The 25,978-nt window shown below is 39.4% G+C and overlaps 1 protein-coding gene across 6 annotated transcripts in view; it reads left to right on the top strand.

The window, feature by feature from the left end:
- Positions 1 to 25,978, top strand: part of WWP1 (WW domain containing E3 ubiquitin protein ligase 1) — a 139,468-nt gene that overhangs the window by 106,811 nt on the left and 6,679 nt on the right. For 2 of the 6 annotated variants that reach the window (XM_052652074.1, XM_052652073.1), the window contains exons 17-25: positions 368 to 456; positions 2,710 to 2,769; positions 5,026 to 5,185; positions 11,103 to 11,236; positions 11,326 to 11,466; positions 12,182 to 12,302; positions 19,661 to 19,765; positions 22,857 to 22,953; positions 23,383 to 23,455. In XM_052652074.1, coding sequence (XP_052508034.1) covers positions 368 to 456; positions 2,710 to 2,769; positions 5,026 to 5,185; positions 11,103 to 11,236; positions 11,326 to 11,466; positions 12,182 to 12,302; positions 19,661 to 19,765; positions 22,857 to 22,953; positions 23,383 to 23,455 — 980 coding nt within the window. Of the gene's footprint in view, positions 1 to 367; positions 457 to 2,709; positions 2,770 to 5,025; positions 5,186 to 11,102; positions 11,237 to 11,325; positions 11,467 to 12,181; positions 12,303 to 19,660; positions 19,766 to 22,856; positions 22,954 to 23,382; positions 23,456 to 25,978 lie in introns of those variants that run through there. The other 4 variants (XM_052652077.1, XM_052652076.1, XM_052652075.1 and 1 more) reach the window with 3 other exon arrangements.

The following is a 25,978-nucleotide window of genomic DNA, read 5'->3' as shown; positions in this document are numbered from 1 at the left end:
CAAGTCACCTTTTATAAGATTTCGGTAAAATTTGGAGAGTGACAGAGAAGGGAATATTTTCTAACTTGAAAAACATTCTGTTTTAAGCTGTTCCTCTCTTGCTACTAACCCAAAGTAGAACTACCGTTTAATACCAGAAGAAGAGAAAGAGATTTATGAAAGTTAATCAGAGAAAGCTTAGTAGAGTAAGATGCATCTTTTCTAGTTTGTGGAATAAACCAGTTGATCTCTTTGAATTAAAAGCATTGTTGTATAAGATAACAAAATGTGTAACTTTGAAAACAGATGAAATTTAATCAAAACTGTTTTGGAGGAAACTTGTATTACATATGAATGTTTAAGCATCCATGTTTTTGTTTTTAATTAGATTATGGCATTAAAACCCTATGACTTGAGGAGGCGATTATATGTAATATTTAGAGGAGAAGAAGGACTTGATTATGGTGGCCTAGCAAGGTAAAATAAAAGACATATCTGCTTTGAAATAAGTGTATCTCCACTGTAGATATATTCTTGAAAAGATAACATTTTTTTCGATAGCAATCTAGAATTATTTTTAAAAACAAAAGTTGAAATATTCACATAAATCTAGGAATAACCATTATTATTATGTTGCTTATCCTGTATATTTTCTCTGCATGTTCAGTTGACCCTTAAAAACATGGGGGTTAGGGGTGCTGAATCCTGTGTTGTCAAAAATCTGTGTACTGCTACTTCTGTTTCAAAAACAAAAGAGTATGGGATTAATCAATACAAGCTACTATACATAAAATAGATAAGCTACAAAGATTTACTGTATAGCATGGAATTATATTCAATATGATTTACAAACCTATAATGGAATATAATCTGAAAATTTTAACTGAAACACTTTACTGCTAAGTCAGTTCAGTCGTGTCCGACTCTGTGTAACCCCAGAGATGGCAGCCCACCAGGCTCCCCCGTCCCTGGGATTCTCCAGGCAAGAACACTGGAGTGGGTCGCCATTTCCTTCTCCAATGCATGAAAGTGAAAAGTGAAAGTGAAGTCGCTCAGTCGTGTCCGACTGTTCGCGACTCCATGGACTGCAGCCTACCAGGCTCCCCCGTCCATGGGGTTTTCCAGGCAAGAGTACTGGAGTGGGGTGCCATTGCCTTCTCCAGAAACTCTTTACTATATGCCTTAAAACTAACACAATATTGTAAACCAACTTTATTTCCATTAAAAACAACACAAAACAAAGGAACTGATGATTGACTTACCAAAGAACAGGAAGCTAAAGCAGTTTGGATAAAATCTGGATTCAAATCCCTAGTTCTTTCAGTTCCACACATTGTGATCTCTAATTGACTTTTGCTGCACTTAATTGATTTTAAGATATTTGTAAAATGAAAATACAGGTACTATATTTATTGAAAAAAATCCACGTATAAGGGGACTTGCAGAGTTCAAAAGCATGTTGTTCAAGGGTCAGTTGTATATAAATTTGAATATGCATATTTGCTGATTTTTTTAAAACAGAATTGATCATACAATTTGCAAAATATAGCAGCTTGATTTTGTTATTTTGTATATCATGGATATCTTTCCATATCAGATATAGACCTTATACTCATGGTTGCATAATCTTCCCTTGTTTGGACATAGTATAGTTGATGAATCAGCATGAATAAGGTTGTTTCTTGTTTTTTGCTATTATAACAATTTATGTTGGTTTGATGTTTGTGTTTTTAATCCGGTCTGAGTCCTTTTGACTAAATAGTTTTCCACATTTACTAAATATTTCTTTAACAGAAACTTATGAAGCAGTAAGAACAGGAGATCCTTTTTATTTAATTTTTTTTCCTTAATTGCTTTGCCCAGAGCTAATTTGACTGCAGTTTATTTTTTAGTGAAAGCATTTTCATTAAATATTTACAAAGAATTAAATTTGCTCTTCTTAGAAACAACTCTCTTTTTGAACTGGTACTTCATGGGTGTTCAGAGTTACATAATCACAGTTTTAGTACAGCTGACTTAAGCAGGTAGGAAACTAGAGCTGCTGGACTAACAGAGCTGGTTGTGTGAGTGTGTTTTCTCATCTGAAGCAGCAAGTTTTTTTGGAAGAGAAAACTGCCTTTCACCATGGATATTCATATCACATCTACTGTGATTGTCTCAATTTCAAAAATGTTCAGACATTAAAAAGGCACATCTTAGAAATGAAATATGGTATTATTTTTACAGTGTCTGACTTTATAATATTCATATTCTTAACCATTTTGTACCTCAACTGTTTGGGTTTTGTTTTATATTTTTATGGTTTTAATGCATATAACGTACATAATTAGTTACTGCACACTATGTTTTTCTTATTCCCAAATTATTTATTTTAATTCATGTATTGGTTTTGGTTTAATCAGTTCACAAGGGTGATATATCCCTCTAGTTTTACATGTTTGAGAATATGTTTTCTGCTGCTTTTGTTTTTAAACAAGAACTTTATTAGATATAAATTTCTCACACAACACTTGTTTCTCCAGTACTCGGTAGACATTGCTTCACTGTCTTCTAATTGAATGTAAACACTATCAAATAGGAGGCCAGCCCCTTGTAGGAAGCTTTTTTCCTCTGGGTACCCACACAGGTCTTTTCTTTGAAGTTCATTAATTTCATTGTTGATTGTTTTATATATTTTTGGGGACGCTTATTAAGATCTTCCTTAATTTAAGGGAAATTTTCTTCTATTAGGTCTTTGAATATTTTTTCTGTTCCATTTGTTCCGTTTTTCTTGAGGAACCTCAGTCATGGGTATGTGGACTCCCCTCTCAGCCTTACTGTCTGTCATCTCTCCTCAGGGCACTTCCATCTGTGCTTTTCCATTGTTCTGATTCTTCTCACGCCTGTGCTCGCGTCTCTGTTGGCAGTACTGCCCCGTGTGTTGCTGCTTCTAATGTGACTTTTCATCGTTGGTGGTTTTACTGTTTTCCTCTCTAGACTCTGCTAACTCATTCGTTGTCTATTAATTTTTTCAGCCTCTTGTAACTCTTTAATTTATTTGAGAGATATGGAAGAATATGTTAACAGGAGCTCTTCTACCTCTTGTCACTTAGAGTTTTCCTTCTTTTCTCTTACTATTAGAGCATAGGTTAGATGCCATGCTGTAGTCATCCTTACTTTCAGTGTACCCAGTTTTCTCCGGGCTGATTGCTGAAAGTCATCTGCAACATCTGGGAGTTTTATTTCTAGTTTTTGTGTCTAAACACATTCTCACTGCTGCTGCTGCTGCTAAGTCACTTCAGTCGTGTCCAACTCTGTGTGACCCCATAGACGGCAGCCCACTAGATCTGTTCAGTTTCTCTTCCTGGAGACATGTGTTACTTCAGCCTCACCACAGTGGGAAGTTAACTTGGTTCAGCTACTATTTTGGGACTGAATTTCCTTTTATAAATCGATTTTAACATTTCTCAGTTGATTTAGACTCCCTTCTCTACCCTTCATTAAGTTTCCAAGATTATATTTTCAAGTTTCAGAAAAGCATTTCTGAACGGGCTGCCAGGCCAGACCTAGCTTGTATAGTGATGGCCCCCATTGTGATTTTAAATTTTTTTATATTATTTGACAACATTAAAGAAATCACTAGATTACTCCTATGAATCAAGATTTCTGGCCTCTCTTTAAAAACAATTGCCACATCTTCTCACATGGCATCAATTGCTGAATCAGAGTAGCTGCTTTCCCTGTTGGGTATCATACATTCTTTTTCACTTCCTGCCCACCATAGCCAAGTTGTCTAAGGACTATGATTATGTGCCTAGAAGTAATTCTTCCTAGACCAGTGGTAACTTTTATCCGGGATACAATGAGGAATGGGGGTTTGTGACTGAGTAGAAGACTGTGAGCCCAGGCAGAGAAGGAAGCCCCTTGTACTCACTCACTAACATCTGTCGGTATTTGAGTTTGGAGCCCTGTATTAGAAGAAATTGCTGTGGAAGACAGGCTTTGCATATTGTTTATTTTATAATATAGATTATTAATCTTTTACCTAGTCAGGTTTTCTGTATTGGACTTTTTAAAATGAGACAAATTACATGGTAATAAGTTAAATAATGCCTACCCCATTTAAAGATTTCACCTTTTAAAATTTTAGTTCCATTTTTAATCCATTGCCTGAAAAAAACAGTTAAAACTGTTCATAGCGGCCATGCTGTGTTACCTCAGTATCACCAGCAAATACTCACTGAAGCCTATTCAGGGCTTCCCTGGTGGCTCAGTGCTAGAGAATCCACCTGCCAGTGCAGGGGACATGGCTTTGATCCCTGGTCTGGGAAGATCCCGCGTGCTGCAAGACAGCTAGCCTGTGTGCCACAGCTGCTGAGCCTGTGTTCTAGAGCCCAGGGCACAGCTCCTGATGCCCGCCTGCCCTAGAACCCTGCTCTGTGATGAGAGAAGCTCCTCCAGTGAGAAACCTGAGCACCACAACCAAGAGTAGCCCAGTCACCACAGCTGGAGAAGGCCTGCACGTAGCAACGAAGACCTAGCGCAGCCATAAATAAATAAAATAAGTCTTCCTTATAAATCTAGTGTGTATAGGTTGTCAGGTGCCTATAAGAGTTAAAGGTACAAAGATAGAGACAATGGCTTTTGTTTTTGAGTTCCTTACAGTCTGGTGGATATAGTGGTCTTGTGGGCCAGTCAAATGCAGAAAAATGAATAATATTGTGGGATTGTTCAGTGACTGAGACACTGAAATACACTGAAAAATGCCTCCAAAAATTGCTGAAGTAGATGTCAGCTGAACTTGAAAGTGGGATCCCCATAGGCTGAGTTGAAGTTCAGGATTCATACATAAAAACATGGCATAGGAAGAAGCACACAATATGTGAGAAATACCTAGTTTATAGTTTGGCAGTGCAGGAACTGGCAGGTAATTTAGAATGGGCGGCTTTCAGTAGAGTTGTTAAAGACTGTTGAGTAGAGATGGGATGTTATGTATGAATTTATTTAAGGTCTGTTTTTAAATTTATATATGGTTGCTAAAAATAATATTGGCTTATCTTCTTTTAGAGAATGGTTTTTCTTGCTTTCACATGAAGTTTTGAACCCCATGTATTGCTTATTTGAGTATGCTGGCAAGAACAACTACTGTCTACAGATAAATCCAGCATCAACTATTAATCCAGACCATCTTTCATACTTTTGTTTCATTGGTCGCTTTATTGCTATGGTGAGTCTTGGCTTTCCATTACCTACTTATTTATTTATTTGAATTTTGCTTATTCCAGAAGTATTTTAGAGAAGATTTTTTTTTGTAACTGATACATAGCATCCTTGGTTATATGTATTCACAAATTTGGTTACCAAGGAAGTTTGCCTGGAGAGTATCAAAATAAGTTCCTGTGTGAAGATTGTGAATATAGGATTATTGATACAGCCAGTTGGTCTTTAGAAGTCCTTTCATTTAATCCTAATTGTAGTATGACCACTTTTCAATAAGAGGAAAATCTGAGTTGTATATATAATCATTGAACTTGATTGATATTTTTGGAATTTTCGTAGCTTTGCAGAAGGTCTTGTAGGACCATAAACTTCTTGAGAAGTGTTTGTGTTTATATATTTATTTGCACTTTATTATCTATCCATTTATTCAGCAAATACTCATTGCCTGCTATGGCATCATAGTATGAACGGGATGAAACCATGATACCACAGTCCTTGTTCTTAGGGATATAAATATTGTTAGAGGGAGACAAATAATGAATATATACTGAGGGAAAGGAACTGTTGCTCTGTTATTTAATATGAGTAAAGGAGGCCTGTCTGATGGGTAACACTTGAACAGAAATAAGAAAGCAAGGGATTGAATCATGCAGATATTTTGGAGAACAACATTCAAGGCACAGGGAACAACCCGAAAAAAACGATCTTGGGTGGAAGTACGTTTTTGAATGAAAATGTCATAGCTGGCCCATAGAGGGAACGTGGTAGGAGATGAGACATAGGCAGTTTGTGGGATCATTCAGAAATTCAGCTAAGGGTTTTGAGCAGGGAGTAGTATGATCTAAGGAACGTAATATGACCATGGATTTGATTAAGCTCAGTTTGCTGCCTTGTAGAAGAGACTGTAATTGAGGGCAAAGGAAAGCAAGAGGAGAAGCAGGAAGACCACTCACAACAGCTCAGCTGAGAGATGGTACTTGAGTCCTCAGGCTCGGACTCAAGAGCTATAGCTGTGGAGGCGGTGAGGCGTGCTGTGGGTTCTGGATGTATCGTACTTAGAGGCAATCAGGTCTTCTGCCCGTTCAGGTGCAAGGTGTGCGAGTCAGGTGTTGCACCAGACTGTAAGATCTGTGTATCTGGTTGCAGCTGCCATTTCCCAGGATGACAGGGTTGTGACATAGAGGAAATTTGGGGGGGGAGGGACTCCAGAATTGGGATTTGGTTTAAGATTCTTGCCAACTTTCAAGTGGGGACGTAGAACAGATAGTTGGATACACAAGTCTGGCAATGAGAGGATATCTCAGTAAGACGATGTAATCATTTAAAGAAGCAGTGTGGACAGAGAAGTTGTTTAAGGATGCTTATAAGTTGGGGAGATAAGAAGGAACCGGCAAAAGAGCCTAGGCTGAGGAGGAGATAGGAGAATAAATACAAATGGTTTCCAGAAGACTAAGGAGGAAGGAAGTGTGTGTCAAGAAATAAGTGATCAGCTGTGTCAAATGCTGCTGGCTGATCAAGATGAGGTTCAATAAGTAACTGTTTGATTTGGCCAGGTGAATGATATTCATGTGCAGTGGAGAGGAAAGGTGGATGGGAGGAGCCTCAAGGGAGACTGGAAGGAGAAATAAATACAACTAATCTCTTAAATAGGAAAAGGAGCACGTCAAGGCTGTATACTGTCACCCTGCTTATTTAACTTATATGCAGAGTACATCATGAGAAACGCTGGGCTGGAGGAAGCACAAGCTGGAATCAAGATTTCCAGGAGAAATATCAATAACCTCAGATATCCAGATGACACTACCCTCAGGGCAGAAAGTGAAGAACTAAAGACCCTCTTGATGAAAGTGAAAGAGAAGAGTGAAAAAGTTGGCTTAAAGCTCAACATACAGAAAACCACGATCATGGCATCTGGTCCCATCACTTCATGGGAAATAGATGGGGAAACAGTGGCTGACTATTTTTCTGGGCTCCAGAATCACAGCAGATGGTGATTGCAGCCATGAAATTAAAAGACGCTTACTCCTTGGAAGGAAAGTTATGACCAACCTAGACAGCATATTCAAAAGCAGAGACATTACTTTGCCAACAAAGGTCCGTCTAGTCAAGGCTATGGTTTTTCCAGTGGTCATGTATGGAAGTGAGAGTTGGACTATAAAGAAAGCTGAGTGCCAAAGAATTGATGCTTTTAAACTGTGGTGTTGGAGAAGACTCTTGAGAGTCTCTTGGACTGCAAGATCCAACCAGTCCATCCTAAAGGAGATCAGTCCTGAGTGTTTCACTGGAAGAACTGATGTTGAAGCTGAAACTCCAATACTTTGGCCACCTGATGTAAAGAGCTGACTCATTTGAAAAGACCCTGATGCTGGGAAAGATTGAGGGAAGGAGGAGAAGGAGATGACAGAGGATGAGATGGTTGGATGGCATCACCGACTCGATGGACGTGAGTTTGGGTAAACTCCGAGAGTTGGTGACGGACAGGGAGGCCTGGTGTGCTGTGGTTCATGGGGTTGCAAAGAGTCAGATACGACTGAGCAACTGAACTGATGAATCTCTTAAAGGAGCCTCCCTGGTGGCTCAACTGGTAAAGAAGCCACCTTCAGGGTGGGAGCCCTGGGTTGGGAAGATCGCCTGGAGGAGGGCATGGCAACCTACTCCAGTATTCTTGCCTGGAGAATCCTATGGACATAGGAGCCTGGAGGGCCACAGTCCTTGAGGTTGCAAAGAGTCGTACACTACTGAGCAACTAAGCACACACACACAAAATCTCTTAAAGAAACTTTCAATAAAGGATTAAAAAGATACTGGGCAGTACCATGAAGTATATATGGAACCAAGAATGGGAGGAGAATAAAACATTTATACACTGCCGATGATCAGTAGGAGAAGAAGGAATTTGATGAGGTCAGAGAGATGGGGATTTGGGAGCAGTGACCTTGAATAGGAGAGCAAGGGGGAGATGTGTCCAGTGCACAGAGAAGTCATAGTTTCTCCACAGTAGGAGTACGTAGATTCAGATGCTGTTAGGTTTGTGCAAATGTAATTACGGTTTCAGACAGTAAATTTTAATTCATTATAACTAGACTTAAACACATCTTTATTAATCAGAATAGAAACCATTACAATCAACACATTTTTGCCAATGAGAAATAAGTTTGTTTATTCCTGTAGCATAAAAATCCATGCTTCAGAATTCCACGAACTCTTGGAAAGCATCTTCTGCCTCCTGCTGGTTGTGGAAGCGTTCTCCCTGCAAAAAGCTGTCAAGATGCTTAAAGAAGTGGTGGTCGGTTGGTGAGAGGTCAGGTGAATATAGTGGATGAGGCAAAACTCTGCAGCCCAATTCATTCAACTTTTGAAGCATTGGTTGTGCAATTTGCAGTCAGATGTCATCAGACTTTGTCATGAAGAATTGGGCCCTTTTCTGTTGACTAGTGTTGGCTGCAGGCATTGCAGTTTTCAGCGCATCTCATCGATTTGTTCAGCAAACGTCTCAGCTGTAGTGGTTTTGCAGGGATTCAGAAAGCTGTAGTACATCTGACTGGCAGCAGACCACCAAACAGTGACCAGTACCTCTTTTTGATGCAAGTTTGGCTGTAGGAAGTGCTTTGGAGCTTCTTCTCGGTGCATCCACTGAGCTGGTCATCACCAGTTGTCATAAAATCCACTTTTCTTCACACATCACCATCTGGTTGAGAAATGGTTCACTGTTGTTGCACAGAATAAGAGACGACGACACTTCAAACTGAAGATTTTTTAAATTTTCGGCCAGCTTATGAGACACCCACTTATCGAGCTTCTTCACCTTTCTCATTTGCTTCAAATGCCCAACGACTATAGAATGATGAGCTTTGAGTTCTTCGGCAGCTTCTTGTGTAGTAAGAGGATTGTCTTTGATGATCTTCTCAGCTGGTCATTGTCAACTTCTGATGGCCAGCCACTACATTTCTCAACTTTGAGGCTGTCGTCTCCGTTTTAAAACTTTTTGAACAACCACTGCGCTGTGCGTTTGTTAGCAGTTCCAGGCCAAAGTGCATTGTTGTTGTGAGGTGTCTGTGCTGCTTTACGACCCATTTTGAACTTGAATTAAAAAAAAAAAAATCACTCAATTTGCTTTTTGTCTAGCATCATTTCTATAGTCTAAAATAAGTATACAATAAACAGCAAGTAATAGTCATTAGCAAAAAAGAAAACTATAAAGCGAGAAATGTGCATTAAAAGGATGTTTAATACAACTACATTTATTTAGAATGTATTCCAACATCAAGTGGCAAATTTCAACATTGCAAAAACTGCAGTTCGTTTTGCACCAGCCTAATACTAGTGAGCAGGTGTTGGGGAAGCAAAGAAGTTCTCTCGTGGTGGCTGTTTCCTCGGCGAGATGGAGACCACGTTCATTAGTGTAGAGCGAGGAGACGAGGTTTGAAGGTACATGGGAGAGTTGGCCAAGTGGTTAAGGTGATTGTGCTCTGAAAGCCCAAGGGAGTAACTTTAGTGACAGACGATGGAATCTAAACCGAATAAGGGGAGGACTTCCCTGGTGGCCGAGGAACTAAGACTCCTGAGCTTTCCACTGCAGAGGGTGTGGGCGCCATCCCTGGTTGGGGGAACTAAGATACCACATACCGCGTGGTGTGGCCAAAATTTTCAAGAAAAACTGAGTAAGGGGAGAAATAACTTCATAAGCGGGCTGAGTGACAGTAACAAGCTAACAAGTTCCCTGGATTTTTTTAGATCCCAGTGGGGTCAAAACTTGCTGGTGTTTACTGCTGAGGGTGGTGAGCTGGAATGTCAGGAGCTCTTTGGAATTCAGTTTATGAAGGAATTGCAGTCAGTGCTAATAACAGTGTCAAGGGTATGGTGTTGAGAACATTCAACTAAGTTAAAGACTAAGATCACAGAAAGGATTAAAACGTGCGAGGGTGGTAAAAGAACCATCAGTGCAGATCATGAAATCTTAAAAATGATGACGGTCTTTTTGAAAAAGCGTGGGACTGAATGAGTAAAGGGGGGAAACTGGAAGATCTAAGGATGACTGCAGTGAGGAAGTAGTGGGTGGTGAGCCATGAACGTAGAGGGCTGGCATGGTCTTGCACGCTGGGGCAAGTAAGGGAGGTGAAATTAGTGATGAGAAGCAACATACACCCACTCCCAGACTTGGTGACACGGGGGTAGGAGAGAGACAGCCAGCTCCCTGAGAGGATTTGAAAGGAAACAGGATCCTCAGAAAAATGCCAGATTTTTGTTAGAAAAAGATACGAAAGGATCTTCAAAGGATGAATTGAGAATGTGGGGGATTTTGCTAATGATGGACCATGAGCTTGAAGAGGACGAAACATAGTAGGATGGTTTTGAAAGTTAGGTGAGATGTGAGACACGGAATCAGGTTTCACAGTAGACAGGCGGATGGTGGTGAGAGTGAGAGAGCTGCAGGTCTCGGGCTCTCTGCATTGGCCATTGTGGAGGCGAGACAGGGCCAGTCCTGAAGCTCTCTCAGCAACTGGGATGAGAATGGAGTTGGGGAGGGGTCTTCCCAGGTGCACAGGGACCCCCAAAACGCCTTCTTTTCTGTGTCTAGTGGGGTTAATGTAATTCATGAAACATATTTAAAAGTAGGAGTTTGATAAGGCTCCATTATCACCCTCTTTAAAGTTATTGACAGGGCATCATATAGCTAAGTGTTTGACCTCAGTTAAAGAGATACTGTTTTCACTCTAAATTTGTTTTTCATACTTAGCATCTTATAGAATATTTTATTTTTTATTTTTCATGACTCCAATCTTTTAGTTTTCATGATTTATACTGATTAATTATTAAGTACTTTTTTGCCTGCGAAGCCTTATGATACCTCTGTTATCATTGTGCCCTGAATAGGAAAATTGCTACTTTGTAAATTTTTTAAATTTTTTGTTTTTTCTTGGCAGGCACTCTTTCATGGGAAGTTTATTGACACTGGTTTCTCGTTACCCTTCTACAAGCGTATGCTAAGTAAAAAACTGACTATTAAGGATTTGGAATCGATTGATACTGAATTTTATAATTCCCTTATCTGGATAAGGTTTGAAGATTTATCTTTCAATACGGTATTTTCTTGAAACCAGTTTTACATATTTTGTTAATTAGTGGTTGTATCTCTCTATCACCCAGAGACAACAACATTGAAGAATGTGGCTTAGAAATGTACTTTTCTGTTGACATGGAGATTTTGGGAAAGGTTACGTCACATGACCTGAAGTTGGGAGGTTCCAATATCCTGGTGACAGAGGAGAACAAAGATGAATATATTGGGTAAGGTGATGGTCCCTACTTTCTACAGCTGCCAGAGCGTCTTAGAGCTGTCTCTCCATACCCTTGTCTTTACGCCTTGTTTGCTCCTCAGGGAATGTTCCACCTTCATTCCCTCTTTCAGTGATCCTTTTCAATTATTTTTTCTCTACTCAATATTCCTCTTAATTTATAAACATGTTGCAAAAGCACTCAAAAATTCAAATACAATTTTTTAAAAAACCCACTTCCCTTGCCTCTGACATACATTTATTTAAGTTCTTCCCAACAGTACTAACATTCATGAAAAAAAGTGTATATGATGACCTCCACGTTCCCGCTGCCGCTTGCTGTATTGCATGGTACCTTGTCTGGATCAAAAATCAGAGAACATTGGTGCCAAAGAAGGGCTTTCCAAAGCCCATGCACTTCTTCATTTCTAGATGAGGAGATGGAGGCCCTCTGTAGATAGTAGCAAAACCAAGTCTGGAGCCGCACCTGACTAGCACTGTAATACTCATTCTCATTCCATTTCACTTTCCCTTTTTAACTTATTCTTTTAATAGTGCTCACCGCAACTTCCAGTTTGAAACTGTGCTCACTTGAATTCTACACTCCATACAGCTTCCTGATTTTCTTCACTTTCTCTCTTAATGATGGTTAAGAAGTACTCTGTGTTTTAAACCCTTTTACCTTACATAGAAAGTACCATCTTTTTAAATACCATCTTTATTTTCAGTTTAATGACTGAGTGGCGTTTTTCTCGAGGAGTACAAGAACAGACCAAAGCTTTCCTTGATGGCTTTAATGAGGTTGTTCCCCTTCAGTGGCTGCAGTACTTTGATGAAAAAGAATTGGAGGTTAGGATCTTTTATTATGCTATTATAGGGAAAGTTAATGGGAGGAGGGTCTGTTGTTATGCTTCTATAATAGAATGTCCGCAAGCTTTAAAAACATATGGCACCATCTTCAATCTGCTCTGATTCATTGAAATGTTTAGGGGGTATAAAACTCCAGCACTGAGTAAGGGTCTTAAGTTCTCCCAAATATGATGCTGTCATAGCGCAAAATCATCAATCGTGCGAACTCTAAGGGCTCCTGAAAAGTACAAACTTATTAATAATTGGGGGAACTCAAGAAGGGGAAATCATACAATATTTGTCGTATTGTGACTGCCTTATTTCAGTTACCATAATGTATTCATGGTTCATCCATATTGTAGCATGTGTAAAAATTTTTTGCTTTTTAATACTGAATATATATAATATACAGGTTATACATATATAACATATATGTATATATTTTCAGTATTTACTCTATGTATGTAAGTAACATATATATCCTGGAGGAGGAAATGGCAGCCCACTCCAGTATACTCGCCTGGAGAATCCCATGGACAGAGGAGCCTGGTAGGCTGCGGACCATGGGATGGCAGAGTCAGACACGACTGAACAGCAGCAACAGACATATGGTGAACAGCGAGAAAAGGCAAAAACACGCGACACTGGAAAGTGAGCCCCCCAGGTCGGGAGGTGCCCAGTGTACTAGTGGAGAAATAGCTCCAGAAGGAAAAAAGAGGCTGAGCCACAGCAGAAGCAACGTCCAGCTCTGGATGTGTCTGGTGGTGAAAGTAAAGTCTGATGCTATAAAGAACAGCAGTGCATAGGAACCTGGAATGTTAGGTCCATGAATCAAGGTAAATTGGAAGTGGTCAAACAGGAGATGGCAAGAGTGAACATCGACATTTTAGGAATCAGTGAACTAAAATGGACCATATTGGGCAAATTTAATTCAGATGACCATTATATCTACTACTGTGGGCAAGAATCCCTTAGAAGAAATGGAGTAGCCATCATAGTCAACAAAGGAGTCCAAAATGTAGTACCTGGGTGCAATCTCAAAAACGACACACTGGATCTCAAAAACGACAGACTGGTCTCTGTTCATTTCCAAGGCAAACGATTCAGTATCACAGTAATTCAAGTCTATGCTCCAACCACTAATGCCAAAGAAAAGCTGAAGTTGACAGGTTCTGTGAAGACCTACAATACCTTCTAGGACTGACACCGAAAAAAGATGTCCTTTCCATCACAAGGGACTGGAATGCAAAAGTAGGAAGTCAAGATACACCTGAAATAACAGATAAGTTTGACTTTGGAGTACAAAATGAAGCAGGGCAAAACCTAAGAGAGTTCTGCGAAGAGAACACACTGGTCATAGCAAATACCCTCTTTCCAACAACACAAGAGATGACTCTACACATGGACATCACCAGATGGTCAATACCAAAATCTGATTGATTATATTCTTTACAGCTGAAGATGGAGAAGCTCTATACAGTCAGCAAAAACAAGACTGGGAGCTGACTGTGGCTCAGTTCATGAACTCCTTATTGCCAAATTCAGACTTAAATTGAAGAAAGTAGGGAAAACCACTAGACCATTCAGGTATGACCTAAATCAGATCTCTTACGATTATACAGTGGAAGTGACAAATAGATTCAAGGGATTAGATCTAATAGGCAGAGTGCCTGAAGAACTAGGGGCAGAAGTTCATAACACTGTACAGGAGGCAGTGATCAAAACCATCCCCAAGAAAAAGAAATGCAAAAAGGCAAAATGGTTGTCTCAGGAGGCCTTACAAATAGCTGAGAAAAAAAGAGAAGTGAAAAGCGAAGGAGAAAATGAAAGATATACCCATCTGAATGCAGACTTCCAAAGAATAGCAAGGAGAGATAAGAAAGCCTTCCAAAGTGAACAATGCAAAGAAACAGAGAAAAACATTAGAATGGGAAAGATGAGAGATCTCTTCAAAAAAATTAGAGATACCAAGAGAACATTTCATGCAAGGTTGGGCACGATATAGGACAGAAACAGTATGGACCTAACAGAAGCAGAGATTATTAAGAAGAGGTGACAAGAATACACAGAAGAACTATACAAAAAAGATTTTAATGACCCAAATAAGCACAATGGTGTGATCACTCATCTAGAGCAAGACATCAGGAAGTGCGAAGTCAAGTGGGCCTTAGGAAGCATCACCACCAACAAAACTAGTGGAGGTGATGGGATTCCAGCCGAGCTGTTTCAAATCTTAGAAGATGATGCTGTGAAAGTGCTACACTCAGTATGCCAACAAATTTGGAAAACTCAGCTGTGGCCACAGGACTGGAAAATGGATTGAGTTTTCATTCCAATCTCAAAGCAGGTCATTGCCAAAGAACGTTCAAACTACTGCATACTCATTTCACATGCTAGCAAAGTAATGCTCAAAATTCTCCAAGCTAGGCTTCAAAAGTACATGAACCATAAACTTCCAGATGTTCAGGCTGGATTTAGAAAAGGCAGAGGAACCAGAGATCAAATTGCCAACACCCAGTTTGATCATCGGAAAATCAAGAGAGTTCCAGAAAAACATCTGCTTCACTGACTAGGGTAAAGACTTGAACTGTGTAGACCACAACTGTGGAAAATTCTTAAAGAGATGGGAATACTAGACCTCCTTACTTGCCTCCTGAGAAACCTGTTGCTTCTATGCAGATCAAGAAGCAACAGTTAGAACCGGACATGAAACAATGGATTGGTTCCAGATTGGGAAAGGAGTATATCAAGGCTGTATATTGTCACTGTGTTTATTTAACTTTTATGCAGAGTACATTATTGAAGTGCCAGACTGGATGAAGTGCAAGCTGGGATCAACATTGCCAGGAGAAATATCAATAACCTCAGATATGCAGATGAAAACACCCTTAGGGTAGAAAACAGAAAGGAACTAAAGATCCTCTTGATGAAGCTGAAAGAGGAGAGTGAAAAAGGTGGCTTAAAACTCAGCGTTCAAAAAACTTAAGATCATGGCATCCAGTCCCATCACTTCATGGCAAATAGATTGGGAAACAATGAAAACAGTAACAGACTTTATTTTCTTGGGCTCCAAAATCACTGCAGATGGTGACTGCAGCCATGAAATTAAAAGACGCTTACTCCTTAGAAGAAAAGTTATGACAACTTAGACAACGTTTTAAAAAGCAGAGTCATTACTTTGCCAACAAAGGTCCGTCTAGTCAAGGCTTATCGTTTCTCCAGTAGTCATGTATGGATGTGAGAGTTGGACTGTAAAGAAAGCTGAGCACCGAAGAATTGATGCTTTTGAACTGTGGTTTTGGAGAAGACTCTTGAAAGTCCCTTGGACTGCAAGGAGATCCAGCCAGTCCATCCTAAAGGAGATCAGTCCTGGGTGTTCATTGGAAGGACTGATGCTGAGGCTGAAACTGCAGTACTTTGGCCACCTGATTCGAAGAGCTGACTCATTGGAAAGATCCTGATGCTGGGAAAGATTGAAGACAGGAGAAGAAGGGGACAACAGAGGATGAGATGGTTGGATGGCATCACCAACTCAATGGACATGAGTTTGAGCAAGTTCCGGGAGATGGTGGAGGACAGGGAAGCCTGGCGTGCTGCAGTCCAGTGGGTCACAAAGAGTTGACTGATATATCAAGAAGGTCCCAACTAATATACATAATACATATATGTGTGTATTTTCTTTACCCATTCATCAGTCACTGAATCTGTGTCTTCATTCCACCTTTTGGTGATTGTGAATAATGCTGCTATATACGTGAGTGTACAGAATACTCTTTGAGACCCTGCTTTCAGTTCTTTTGAGTAAGTACTCAGGAGTGGTATTGCTCTATCAGATAGTAATTCTCTATTTAACTTCTTGAAGAACCACTACCGTTTTCCATAGCAGCTGTACCATTTTCCATTCCCACCAAATGTATATAAGCCTTCCAGCTTCTCCACATCTTTGCCTATACTTGTAATTTTCTGTTTTTGTTTTTAATAGTAACAATTCCAGTAATAATAGTATGAGGTGGTAGCTCGCTGTGGTTTTGATTTATGTTTCCCTGATGATTAGTTATTGTGAATTCTCCAAGTCTCCCCCATGCAGATTAGAAGGTAGGGAGGGCCATTTAGGAAAATGGTTGCATTTCCTCTCTGCCAACTTTTGGGGGCAGTATGTTAACTTCAGCCATCTTGCGTCCTCTGTTAAGAAACTTGGTTTGTCCACGTAATCAAAATGTGCATATGAAAAAATTAGCATTTTAAGTTTTATACAGTAATAGTCCTATGTGGGACTTAGCCTTCTAGAAACTCTGACACGGGAAATACATGAAAATCAGGACTCAGAGCCTGAATTACAGGCAGACTGTGTAAACCTTAGTTAATGGCTCTTTCCTAACAGCTTGCTTACACAAATTAGCAGAAATGCAGTAGAAGAATGGAAGATACTTTTTAGAGTAGTATTAATCATTTTTTAAATCACCAACTCTATTAAGAATCTGAAGAAAATGAAATAATTTTGCACCCTCAAAATGCATACATCTAAAATACTTGGTACCCTTGGTTAAGAACTGCTGTCTTAGGGGCCTCTCCAGTGAGAGAGGGGTGTTATGACAAGAGCCTGACATCAGAACCTAGAGGAAACTAAGACAGCAGATAAAGAAAGATGTTAACAGGTGCACACTTTTATATCACCCTTGGCAGCGCTTGCGGCCTTCTCACAGCACACCTTGTGAAATAGTCTGGCTGCATGATAACTGTCTAACACAGATAAGGAAACTAAAGGCCTAACTGCCTGCTGATTTGCTTTTAGCTCACAGTACAGAGCTATGAGGAAATAGAAATTTGTGTTGTTTTGTCTTGTCTTTCTCTTGTTTCTTCTTCTACTCCCATTCATTGTCTCTTTTAACCATGAATAATACCACAATAAAGAATACTTACACCATTATCCAAAAGAATGGTTATCCATAATCATGCCCCTTTTTTACAGGTTAAAATCTGTTTGTAAGAAGATAAAACAGTCATTCTGTATAAAAACTCTTCATCACACTAGGAATAGAAGGCAGCCTTCTCAGTTTGATAAAGGGCATCAACAAAAAAATAAATCCTAACCCCATTCTAATAGTGATACCTCGCATATTTCTCACTGAGATTGGGAACTCAGTGATGTCCGCTCTCACCACTCGTGTTCTACATTGTGCCAGATTCCAAAGCCAGTGCAATAAGGCAGGAGTAGAAGCAAAAAGCATAAAGTTTGGAAAGAAGTAAAACTGCCTTTATTCACAGATGATAACATGATTGTCAACTTAGAAAATCCTAAGGGACCTACCAAAAAACAACTAGAAATGATAATGAATTTTAATAATTCATTGTAGGATGCAAACTCAGCTATTTAAAAAATCAATTGTGTATCTTCTGCATGCTAGCAGCAAACATTTAGAAATTGAAACTTCAAAGTTTCATTTACTGAAGCATTCAAAAAAATGAACAAATTTAGCCAAAGGCATGTAAGAACTCTATCCTAAAAACTGGAAACATTGCTGAGAAAAATTAAAATTTTAATAAGTGGAGACATATTTCATTCATCATATGTATTGGAAGATTCAGTGTTGTAAATATCAGTTTTCTCCAAACAACACAATCCAATCAACATCCTGGTAGAATTTTCTGTAGAAATTGATGGGCTAGTTCTAAAATTACAAGGAAATGCACAGGTTCTAGATTAGCCAAAACAGGTTTGAAAAAGAACAAATCTTACACAGTGTCTACTACCTGATGTCAAGGATTTTTATAAGCCATAGTAATTAAGATAGTGTGATATTTGTGTGAGGATAAACAGGTCAGCGGGCACTTTAATTAGAGTCCAGAATAGATCCACACATATATATCGATTATTCTCATCAGAAGTGCTAATATATTTTGATGAGGAAAGGGGAAAAGTCTTAAGCAAATGATTCTGGATTAACTTGATATTCATATAGAGGAAAATTAATTTTGACCCCAAGTCAGCTCATAAAGATTAATTTGAAATAAATTATGAACATAAATATAAAAACTAAAAATAGAACATAGTAGAAAAATATGAGTCTAGACGGAAGTGTCTTAGGAAGAACATAAAAGGATGTTAGACTTCATCAAAATTAAAAACGTCTCTTCAAAAGATGCTGTCAAGTAAATGAAAAGGCAACCTACCTGCTGAAAGAAACTCTTGAGACAAAGGTGTTATATCCAGACTATATTAAAAACCTGTCACTTCAATAAAAATAAAATTTTTAAGTGGACAAAGACTCACTTCATTAAAGAAGCTCTATTGATGGCATATAAACACGGGGAGATGCTCACTAATCATTGGGGAAATACAGATTCAAACTAAATAAATTATCACTGTTAAACATGCCTCAGCCTTATGCCCTAGTGGTTCCAACACTAGTCGGTGTTTACTCATGTGGAAATGAAATATATATGTTAACTGAAGAACTTTTCCATAAATGTTCATCACAGTTTTATTCATCAAAATAAAAAATTTGAAGTAACCTAAATGTCTATCAACAAGAGTATGGGTAAATAAATTGTTGTATATTTACATAATGAAATACCACTCAGCAATGTGAAAGAACCACTGGTAGCCATCAGCCATCACAGTGTGGATGAATCTCATAAACATTCTACTGGCGAGAAAAGAAAACAGAAAAGAGCGGATGAGTGTAGTCTGTCTGCTGTGTTGAGAAATCTAACCTGTGGTGAGGTCACTGAAGTGGTTAACAGGTATATACTGCTGTCAAAATGCATGTAACTCTGTACTTAAAATATGCACGCTTTATTGTGTGTAAATTATGGGTCATAGTTGATACGAGAAACAAAGTACAGGTTATTATGCCCAAAATAGTTTTCATCCCATGTATAATAAACTAGAGTTATTTGAAAATTTTACATATCTAGAAGATATTATTCTCAGAGCCCGGATAGATGAATAACAGGAGGTTAGTATACTTTTAATTTTAAATAGGTAAGGTGGCATAGATTAAAAAAAAGAAGAACCAGAAATGTATGTTTAAAACTTATTTGTAATATATGTGGTTTGGGATATATATGTAGTAAAAGTGATTGTTTTTGTATAGCTGATGTTTTTCTTGAAGAATAGTTACTTTTGAATGTTTTTAAGTTCAGTAAACATGAATAAGATAAGAACCAAAGGATTCTGCATGTTAAATTGCCACACAGTTTAGTTAGACTTGCTTTACTGTGGTCGTTATTTGATGTACACATAGCCATTTGATAGAATGATGCATGTGCATAGCTGGGCATTAGCAGATTTCAGTCCTGTAGTTACTCTCTTCACTGAATCTTTGCTCTGACCTGATACCGTGCTCGTTCCCCAGGTTATGTTGTGTGGCATGCAGGAGGTCGACCTGGCAGATTGGCAGAGAAACACTGTGTATCGCCATTATACCAGAAACAGCAAGCAAATCATTTGGTTTTGGCAGGTATTTGCTTTTATCTTCTTGACGCTAAATACTGAAAGAAAATGTTTTCTGATGAAGTGGTAATTTGCAAACAGTTAATTTTTAAGGTTGAGACTGCTTTTGGACATGGTATTTAGTCTTTGAATTTTAAATTAGAAGTAGATAGTGTAATACTTGTTAAAGGATTTTCCATTTCTTATTTCATAAATGAAAGAACAAATGACCATCTTTAAATAATAGTTTAATGGTAATGGTTTTAGGTATAACATTTTTTTTTCTAGTAGTATGAAAGTATTCTATAAATTCCACTTAATTTTGGAAGTAAAAGAGGAATATGTTTTTAATGAGAAAGTCAATGAAAATACTTAATTCCTCTAAAGGTGATAATATACCAGCAAATTAGAACAATCTAGAGGATAATGTTCAAGAATGACTTTTCTTCCCTTCCCTTTCTCTCTCCCCCTCTCCCTCCTTCCCTCTTTGTCCATCAGGGGAACTGAGTAAATAAATTGTAATATATCCGTTCTGTAATTCCACACCTTTTTGTCATTCTTTTTCTTAATGGAAGTTAACAAAAATATTGGAGAATAATGGTTTTCAATACAGTATTAAGGTTAAAAGGAAGTTGTATCTATTACTTGGCTTAAAGGAAAATATCTATTCTATCTAGACGAAGTGTCTGCTAGTGTATGAACACAGCCTCTGAGAAGGTGGCGGGCGGCTGGGCAGAGAGCCGCCCTGAGGCAGAGGTGTGCGCGTGGGCTCCCCGCTGCGCCCTCCTGCTGCCTGAGGTCCACGCCACCTGCACACGTTATCTATTGCAAAAAGTAAAGGAAAAGTAGGAGTAACTCTGTTTTCAAACCTAAGACATCAAAATTGCATCCATATAGAGTATGTGCAGACTTCCCTGGTGGCTCAGGCGGTAAAGCATCTGTCTACAATGCAGGAGACCTGGGTTCGATCCCTGGATTGGGAAGATTCCCTGGAGAAGGAAATGGCAATCCACTCCAGTACTGTTGCCTGGAAAATCCCATGGACAGAGGAGCCTGGTGGGCTACAGTCCATGGGGTCACAGAGTGGGACCCAACTGAGGGCACGTCCACAAGAGTATGTGCAGGTGTCTCTAATCTTCCCTTTTGGCTCTTTACCAGCTTCCTTGTTCCTTTTGTTCCCTGACACTCCCTTTGGGCATTTCTTTCAGTATACCTGAGGAGCTTAAGTGCTGGGTTATGTAAATCCAAATGAATAGTTGTGTTTTCTAAATGGGATTTCCCTGGAGAAGTAAATGGCAGTCCACTCCAGTATTCTTGCCTGGAAAATCCCGTGGACAGAGGAGCTTGGCGGGCTATGGCCCATGGGTTGCAAATGTTATGCCCAAGTCGCAAAATCTCCCAGTGACCACCAGGGAGCCGATATCCGATGCAAAAGCAAGAGAGTTTTTATTACCAAGCTCGAGCTGGGGCTCCCACCGATACCGACGCAGCAGCTATAGGGAGGAGCCCTGAGCTCTGGGTTACATTGCTTATATAGGGTATTATCGCGCGAAAAATTCAAAAAACGGGAGTCTCTGGGTCTGATTGGTCACCTTCTGGTGAAGGGTTAGGTGTTGAGTTCTGATTGGTTCTCCTCTCCCGGGCTTGACTCGAATTTCCCGGGCTGGCCAAGGGTTCTGACTGGTTCGCAGGTGGTGGGGTGAGGTCAGGGGATTTCCAAAGGCTCTTTTCCCGGAACCTTACAAAATGGAGTAGCTTTGATTCTTCAGCAAAGACTGAGACAAGACTAAGCAACTTCACTCACTCATATGGGGTTTGTTTTGGGGAAGGTGGTGAGATTTATGCCAGCCCTGTTCACCTCCATTTCTGTCTTGATGAAACATGTTGCCTCAGCGCAATTCTGTGCAGAAACATTATTTTTCGTATTTAGCACAACATTTTGTCTTACTAGCTAAAGTTTAGTCTCTTGTTTTTAAGATACATTTCTACTGTCACACTGTCCCCTAAGTTCCTTGCCTTCTGTTGTAAGACACTCAGAGCAATTCAGATCAGGATTTCACATTACCTGTCTGTGTCTACTTTGAAAAGAAATAGTCCATGAAGAGATATATGTTTAGAAGAATGCATACTTTGGGTTCAGGTATGAAGAACACAGTTGGGAAAGTGGTGTTCAGTGAAAGAAAATATCAGAAACTGCTGAGAGTGGCAGCTGAGAAGGATTTGTTCACCGTCAGTAGCTTGCAGGGTAGTCAGCTCAGGTCAGGATAACAGAGCTTTAGAGCTCAGTCAGACCTCAGTTCAAATGTTAGTTCCGCCACTTAGTAGCAGGTTGAGAAGGACAAATTCTTTCACCTCTCCAGGCCTCCGTTTTCTTTTTTTCTGATTCCTTGTTTATTTTTGACTGTGCTGGGTCTCTGTGGCTGCACACGGGCTGTTCTCGAGTTGCGGCGAGCAGGGGCTCCTCTTTGGCTGTGGTGCACAGGCTTCCAGTCGAGATGTCCTCTCTGTCGCGGAGCACAGGCTCCCAGTCGCGATGTCCTCTCTGTCGCGGAGCACAGGCTCCCAGTCGCGATGCCCTCTCTGTCGCGGAGCACAGGCTCCCAGTCGCGCTGCCCTCTGTGTCGCGGAGCACAGGCTCCCCAGTCGCGATGCCCTCTCTGTCGCGGAGCACAGGCTCTGGTGCGCAGGGGCTTCTGCAGTCGTGGCCTGTGGGCCCAGAGGTGTGGCTCCTGGTCTCTAGAGCACAGGCTCAACAGCTGTGGCCCCCGGGCTTAGCTGCTCCGTGGTGTGTGGGATCTTCCGGATCAGGGATAGAACCCGTGTCTCCTGCGTCAGTAGTCGGGCTCTTTGCCACTGAGCCACCAGGGAAGCCCGGCCACTGTCTTCTTACATGTATCATGGGGATGCTAATGATAGTGCCTGTCTCACAATAATGTCGTTAGGGCCAAATACACAAAAAAAACATATGGTGCATCCTCTGTTTTCATTTTCCTCCTAAAAATAGGAAATTGGGCTTTGAAATCAGTACAAGAGTTATAAGTTAATTTGAAATTAGAAATAGAATTTTAGTACAAATAATTTTCACCAGGTCATAAAGTAAACTTGATTTTGTTACACAGTTTGTGAAGGAGACAGACAATGAAGTGAGAATGCGACTACTGCAGTTTGTCACTGGAACCTGCCGTTTACCTCTAGGAGGATTCGCTGAACTCATGGGTAAATGCAGTTTTCTCTGTAAATAATTTTGTGATAATGCGTTTAGACACACAGCAGACTTAAGCCTAAGGATTGTTCTTCTGTGCTTTATGTAGGGCATCTACTGAAAGAAAGACAAATTAATGCTTAATATCAAGTACATTTGTAAGATAGGTATGAAAGTCTGCTCTCAGAGGCTTTGTGAAGGGAGTACAATTCTGTAGACACTGATCTTTCCACTTTGTGATCCCTGTTGCTGGATCTCTGCAGCATTAAGAAGCTTCTCTGGGCAGAAGCCACTTACATTGTAGTTAATTCTGTATCATTCATGTTGATTCTGTGACGTGTTCCTGTTTGACTAGTTGTCAGAACTAGTTTTGACTAGTTTTTAAGTCAAAACTTAAAAAGTTTAAAGGACCAAATGAATTTTGTCATATTTTCCTGATTTAGGAAGTAATGGGCCTCAAAAATTTTGCATTGAAAAAGTTGGCAAAGACACCTGGTTACCAAGAAGCCACACATGGTAAGTTCAAAAATCTGAAATAGTACAGTGACTGAGTATAATTGTTGATTCATTAAAGTAGTCAGAATTTCAGTTTTTACTGATTAATATAGCAGTCTATAACTAAACACTTTAGAGTGACTGGTTAATATAAATACTCGAGAAATGTATCAATTGATTCAAAAAATATTTAAAGTACCACTAGGTGTAAAATAAGATTGACGTGCTCCCTGCCTTTTATGAAGTTTGTGCTCCATTGGGGATGGGCACAAAAGACAAACAGGTCATCACCTCTTTACAAATGCTAGGAGTCCTTTAAACCAGGAGACCAGCTGGAGAGGAATCCCCACCAGATTGGGTGGTCAGGGAAGTTTCTTGAAAACAGTGATGTTTAAGTTGAGCTTGATGGACAGCACGCTGTGGGGAGAAATGGGGAGGGTGTACTTTGTATAGTCATTTTTTACGGAAATAAAAAATGACTTGGTATGAATGGAACTTAATGATTCTGAGGAGGAAGATAAAAGAATTTGGAAATGTGGGCAGGGGCTACATTATGTAGAGGTTAATAGACTATGCTGAGCAATTAGATTCTAAATACAATTAGAAGCCATTGAGGAGTCTTACATAGGAAGAGGTCTCAGAAAAAGGACTCTGGCAGCGCGGGGAGGGCGGGAACTGGGTGAGTGAGAGCAGGGAGGTCAGAGCTGTTAGTCATCCAGCCAGAAGATGGAGATGGCCCGAAGGTATGTGTGGCTTTCAGGAGGTCAAAGCCAGTTTTCACACTGTCCCTTTTTGCCTTTTTATTGTTCTGACATTTGCACTGTGGTACCAAAGTAATGGTGGGTCAACAGCTGTTGCCTTAGCACAAGTCAAGGCAGTGACACCAAACTGCTGTCTCTGCATTTTTCAACACCACACATTTGAAGTTTAAAAAAAAAAAAAGAAAAGGCCAGGCTTATTGAAAGTTGTTGATTATGAAGTAGTAAAAACTATTAACTTTATTAAATCTTGACACTTGAACTATGTGTGTAGTTTTTTTTTAATATTCTGTATGACAAAATAAATGGCAAGTCTGCATAAAACACTGGGTTTTGTCTTGCGAAGAAGCTCTTAGACAGTTGTCGAGTTGAAAGCTGAAGAGCTTGCTTTTTTTGTGAAATGCTCTGTTTACTTGAAAACAAAACAGACTGTTTCATTCAGACTTTTTTCTTGAAAATTAAGTAAAAGCTCATCTTTTTAAGGAAAACAACTAACAGCATTTGTTGGTGATGATAACATTGAGGTTTCGTACAAAAATCAGAATTTTGGAAAACTTGTATATTCAGCTTCGCAGCTTCCCAAGACTAATATTTGAAAATTCGTTATAACTGGATGAACCTATATTTCCAAATAACTGATACATGATGTTATAAACTCATGCATGAGAAAAACATCCAAAGTGCAAAATAAACCAATAGATTTCATATAACAGAATACAAAGGGTTCTGTGATATGATTTCAAAACCCATATTATGCATAACCTTGTCAAACTTAGTATATTATCAAAGAATAATATCCACAATTATCTGGGAAAAAATTACCTCGAGTACATCTCTGTTTTCTAATTGCATATCTGTATGGGAACAGTTTTCATAGAATCTAAACCAATGCAGTTTCATAGTGTAAACACATAGGTATTAGAATCCAGGTGTCTTCTATTAAACCAGACATTAAAATGATTTGCAGAAATATGAAACGGGGTCACTTTTTTCACTACTTTTTTGAAAACAGTCACTTTTTTCATAAAAATAACTTGCTTTCATTCTCACAGTAAATTATTTGTAAAATTTATGGTAAATATCAATAGCTATAATTCACATAAACAAAAAGCTCTTTGGATTTCTCAATATTTTTAGATGTGAAAAAGGATCCTGTTCACCAAAAACTGTAAGGAACACCAGGTTAGATTAAATTGGTGAGTCCAATGCAGGAGAGATTGTTGAGGCAGGGGACAGAGAGTTCATAACGAAAGGAGATGGAAAGAATTGGGATTCTGAGTGTGAGTTAAGGAATTCACTTTTGATGAAAACAAGAACATTTCCTTTGTTGTAACAGAAGAGGAAAAAAAGTTGAGTTAGATTACAGACAGATTTTAGATTTTGTGAAGGAAAAAAGAGTTGATCACCTGTTGATTTTTTTTTCCTCCAAGTATTTATGAGGTGAAGCCACTGGCTAACAGTGAAGAAGGGAAAGACTTGGAAGGAGAAAGAAAGGGAGAGTTGTCAGGGGCAAGACAAGTGTTTCTAGAGAAACATAGCTGAGAATGCTGGGCAGTGTTGGATTGCCCACTCGGATCTAGTAGTTCACGTGAAGTCATCAGATATCCCCTGCAGTAATTGTCAACTGATAAGGTACAAGGAATGAAAAAGTAGAAGGCTGAATTCATTCAGAGTTTGAGTAAATTCAAAAAGGAGAGATAAGATTTTAAAGTATTTGCATGGTAGTGATTATAAGGATGGACCATGACCTCTATAAATTATTAGGTTGGTGCAAAAGTAATTGCAG

This window comes from Budorcas taxicolor, chromosome 14 (genome assembly GCF_023091745.1).
Source record: "Budorcas taxicolor isolate Tak-1 chromosome 14, Takin1.1, whole genome shotgun sequence".
In the NCBI taxonomy this organism is placed as follows: Eukaryota; Metazoa; Chordata; class Mammalia; order Artiodactyla; family Bovidae; genus Budorcas; species Budorcas taxicolor.
The sequence above is the reverse complement of the archived record's forward strand: the minus strand, read 5'-3'. Positions and strand labels throughout refer to the sequence as shown.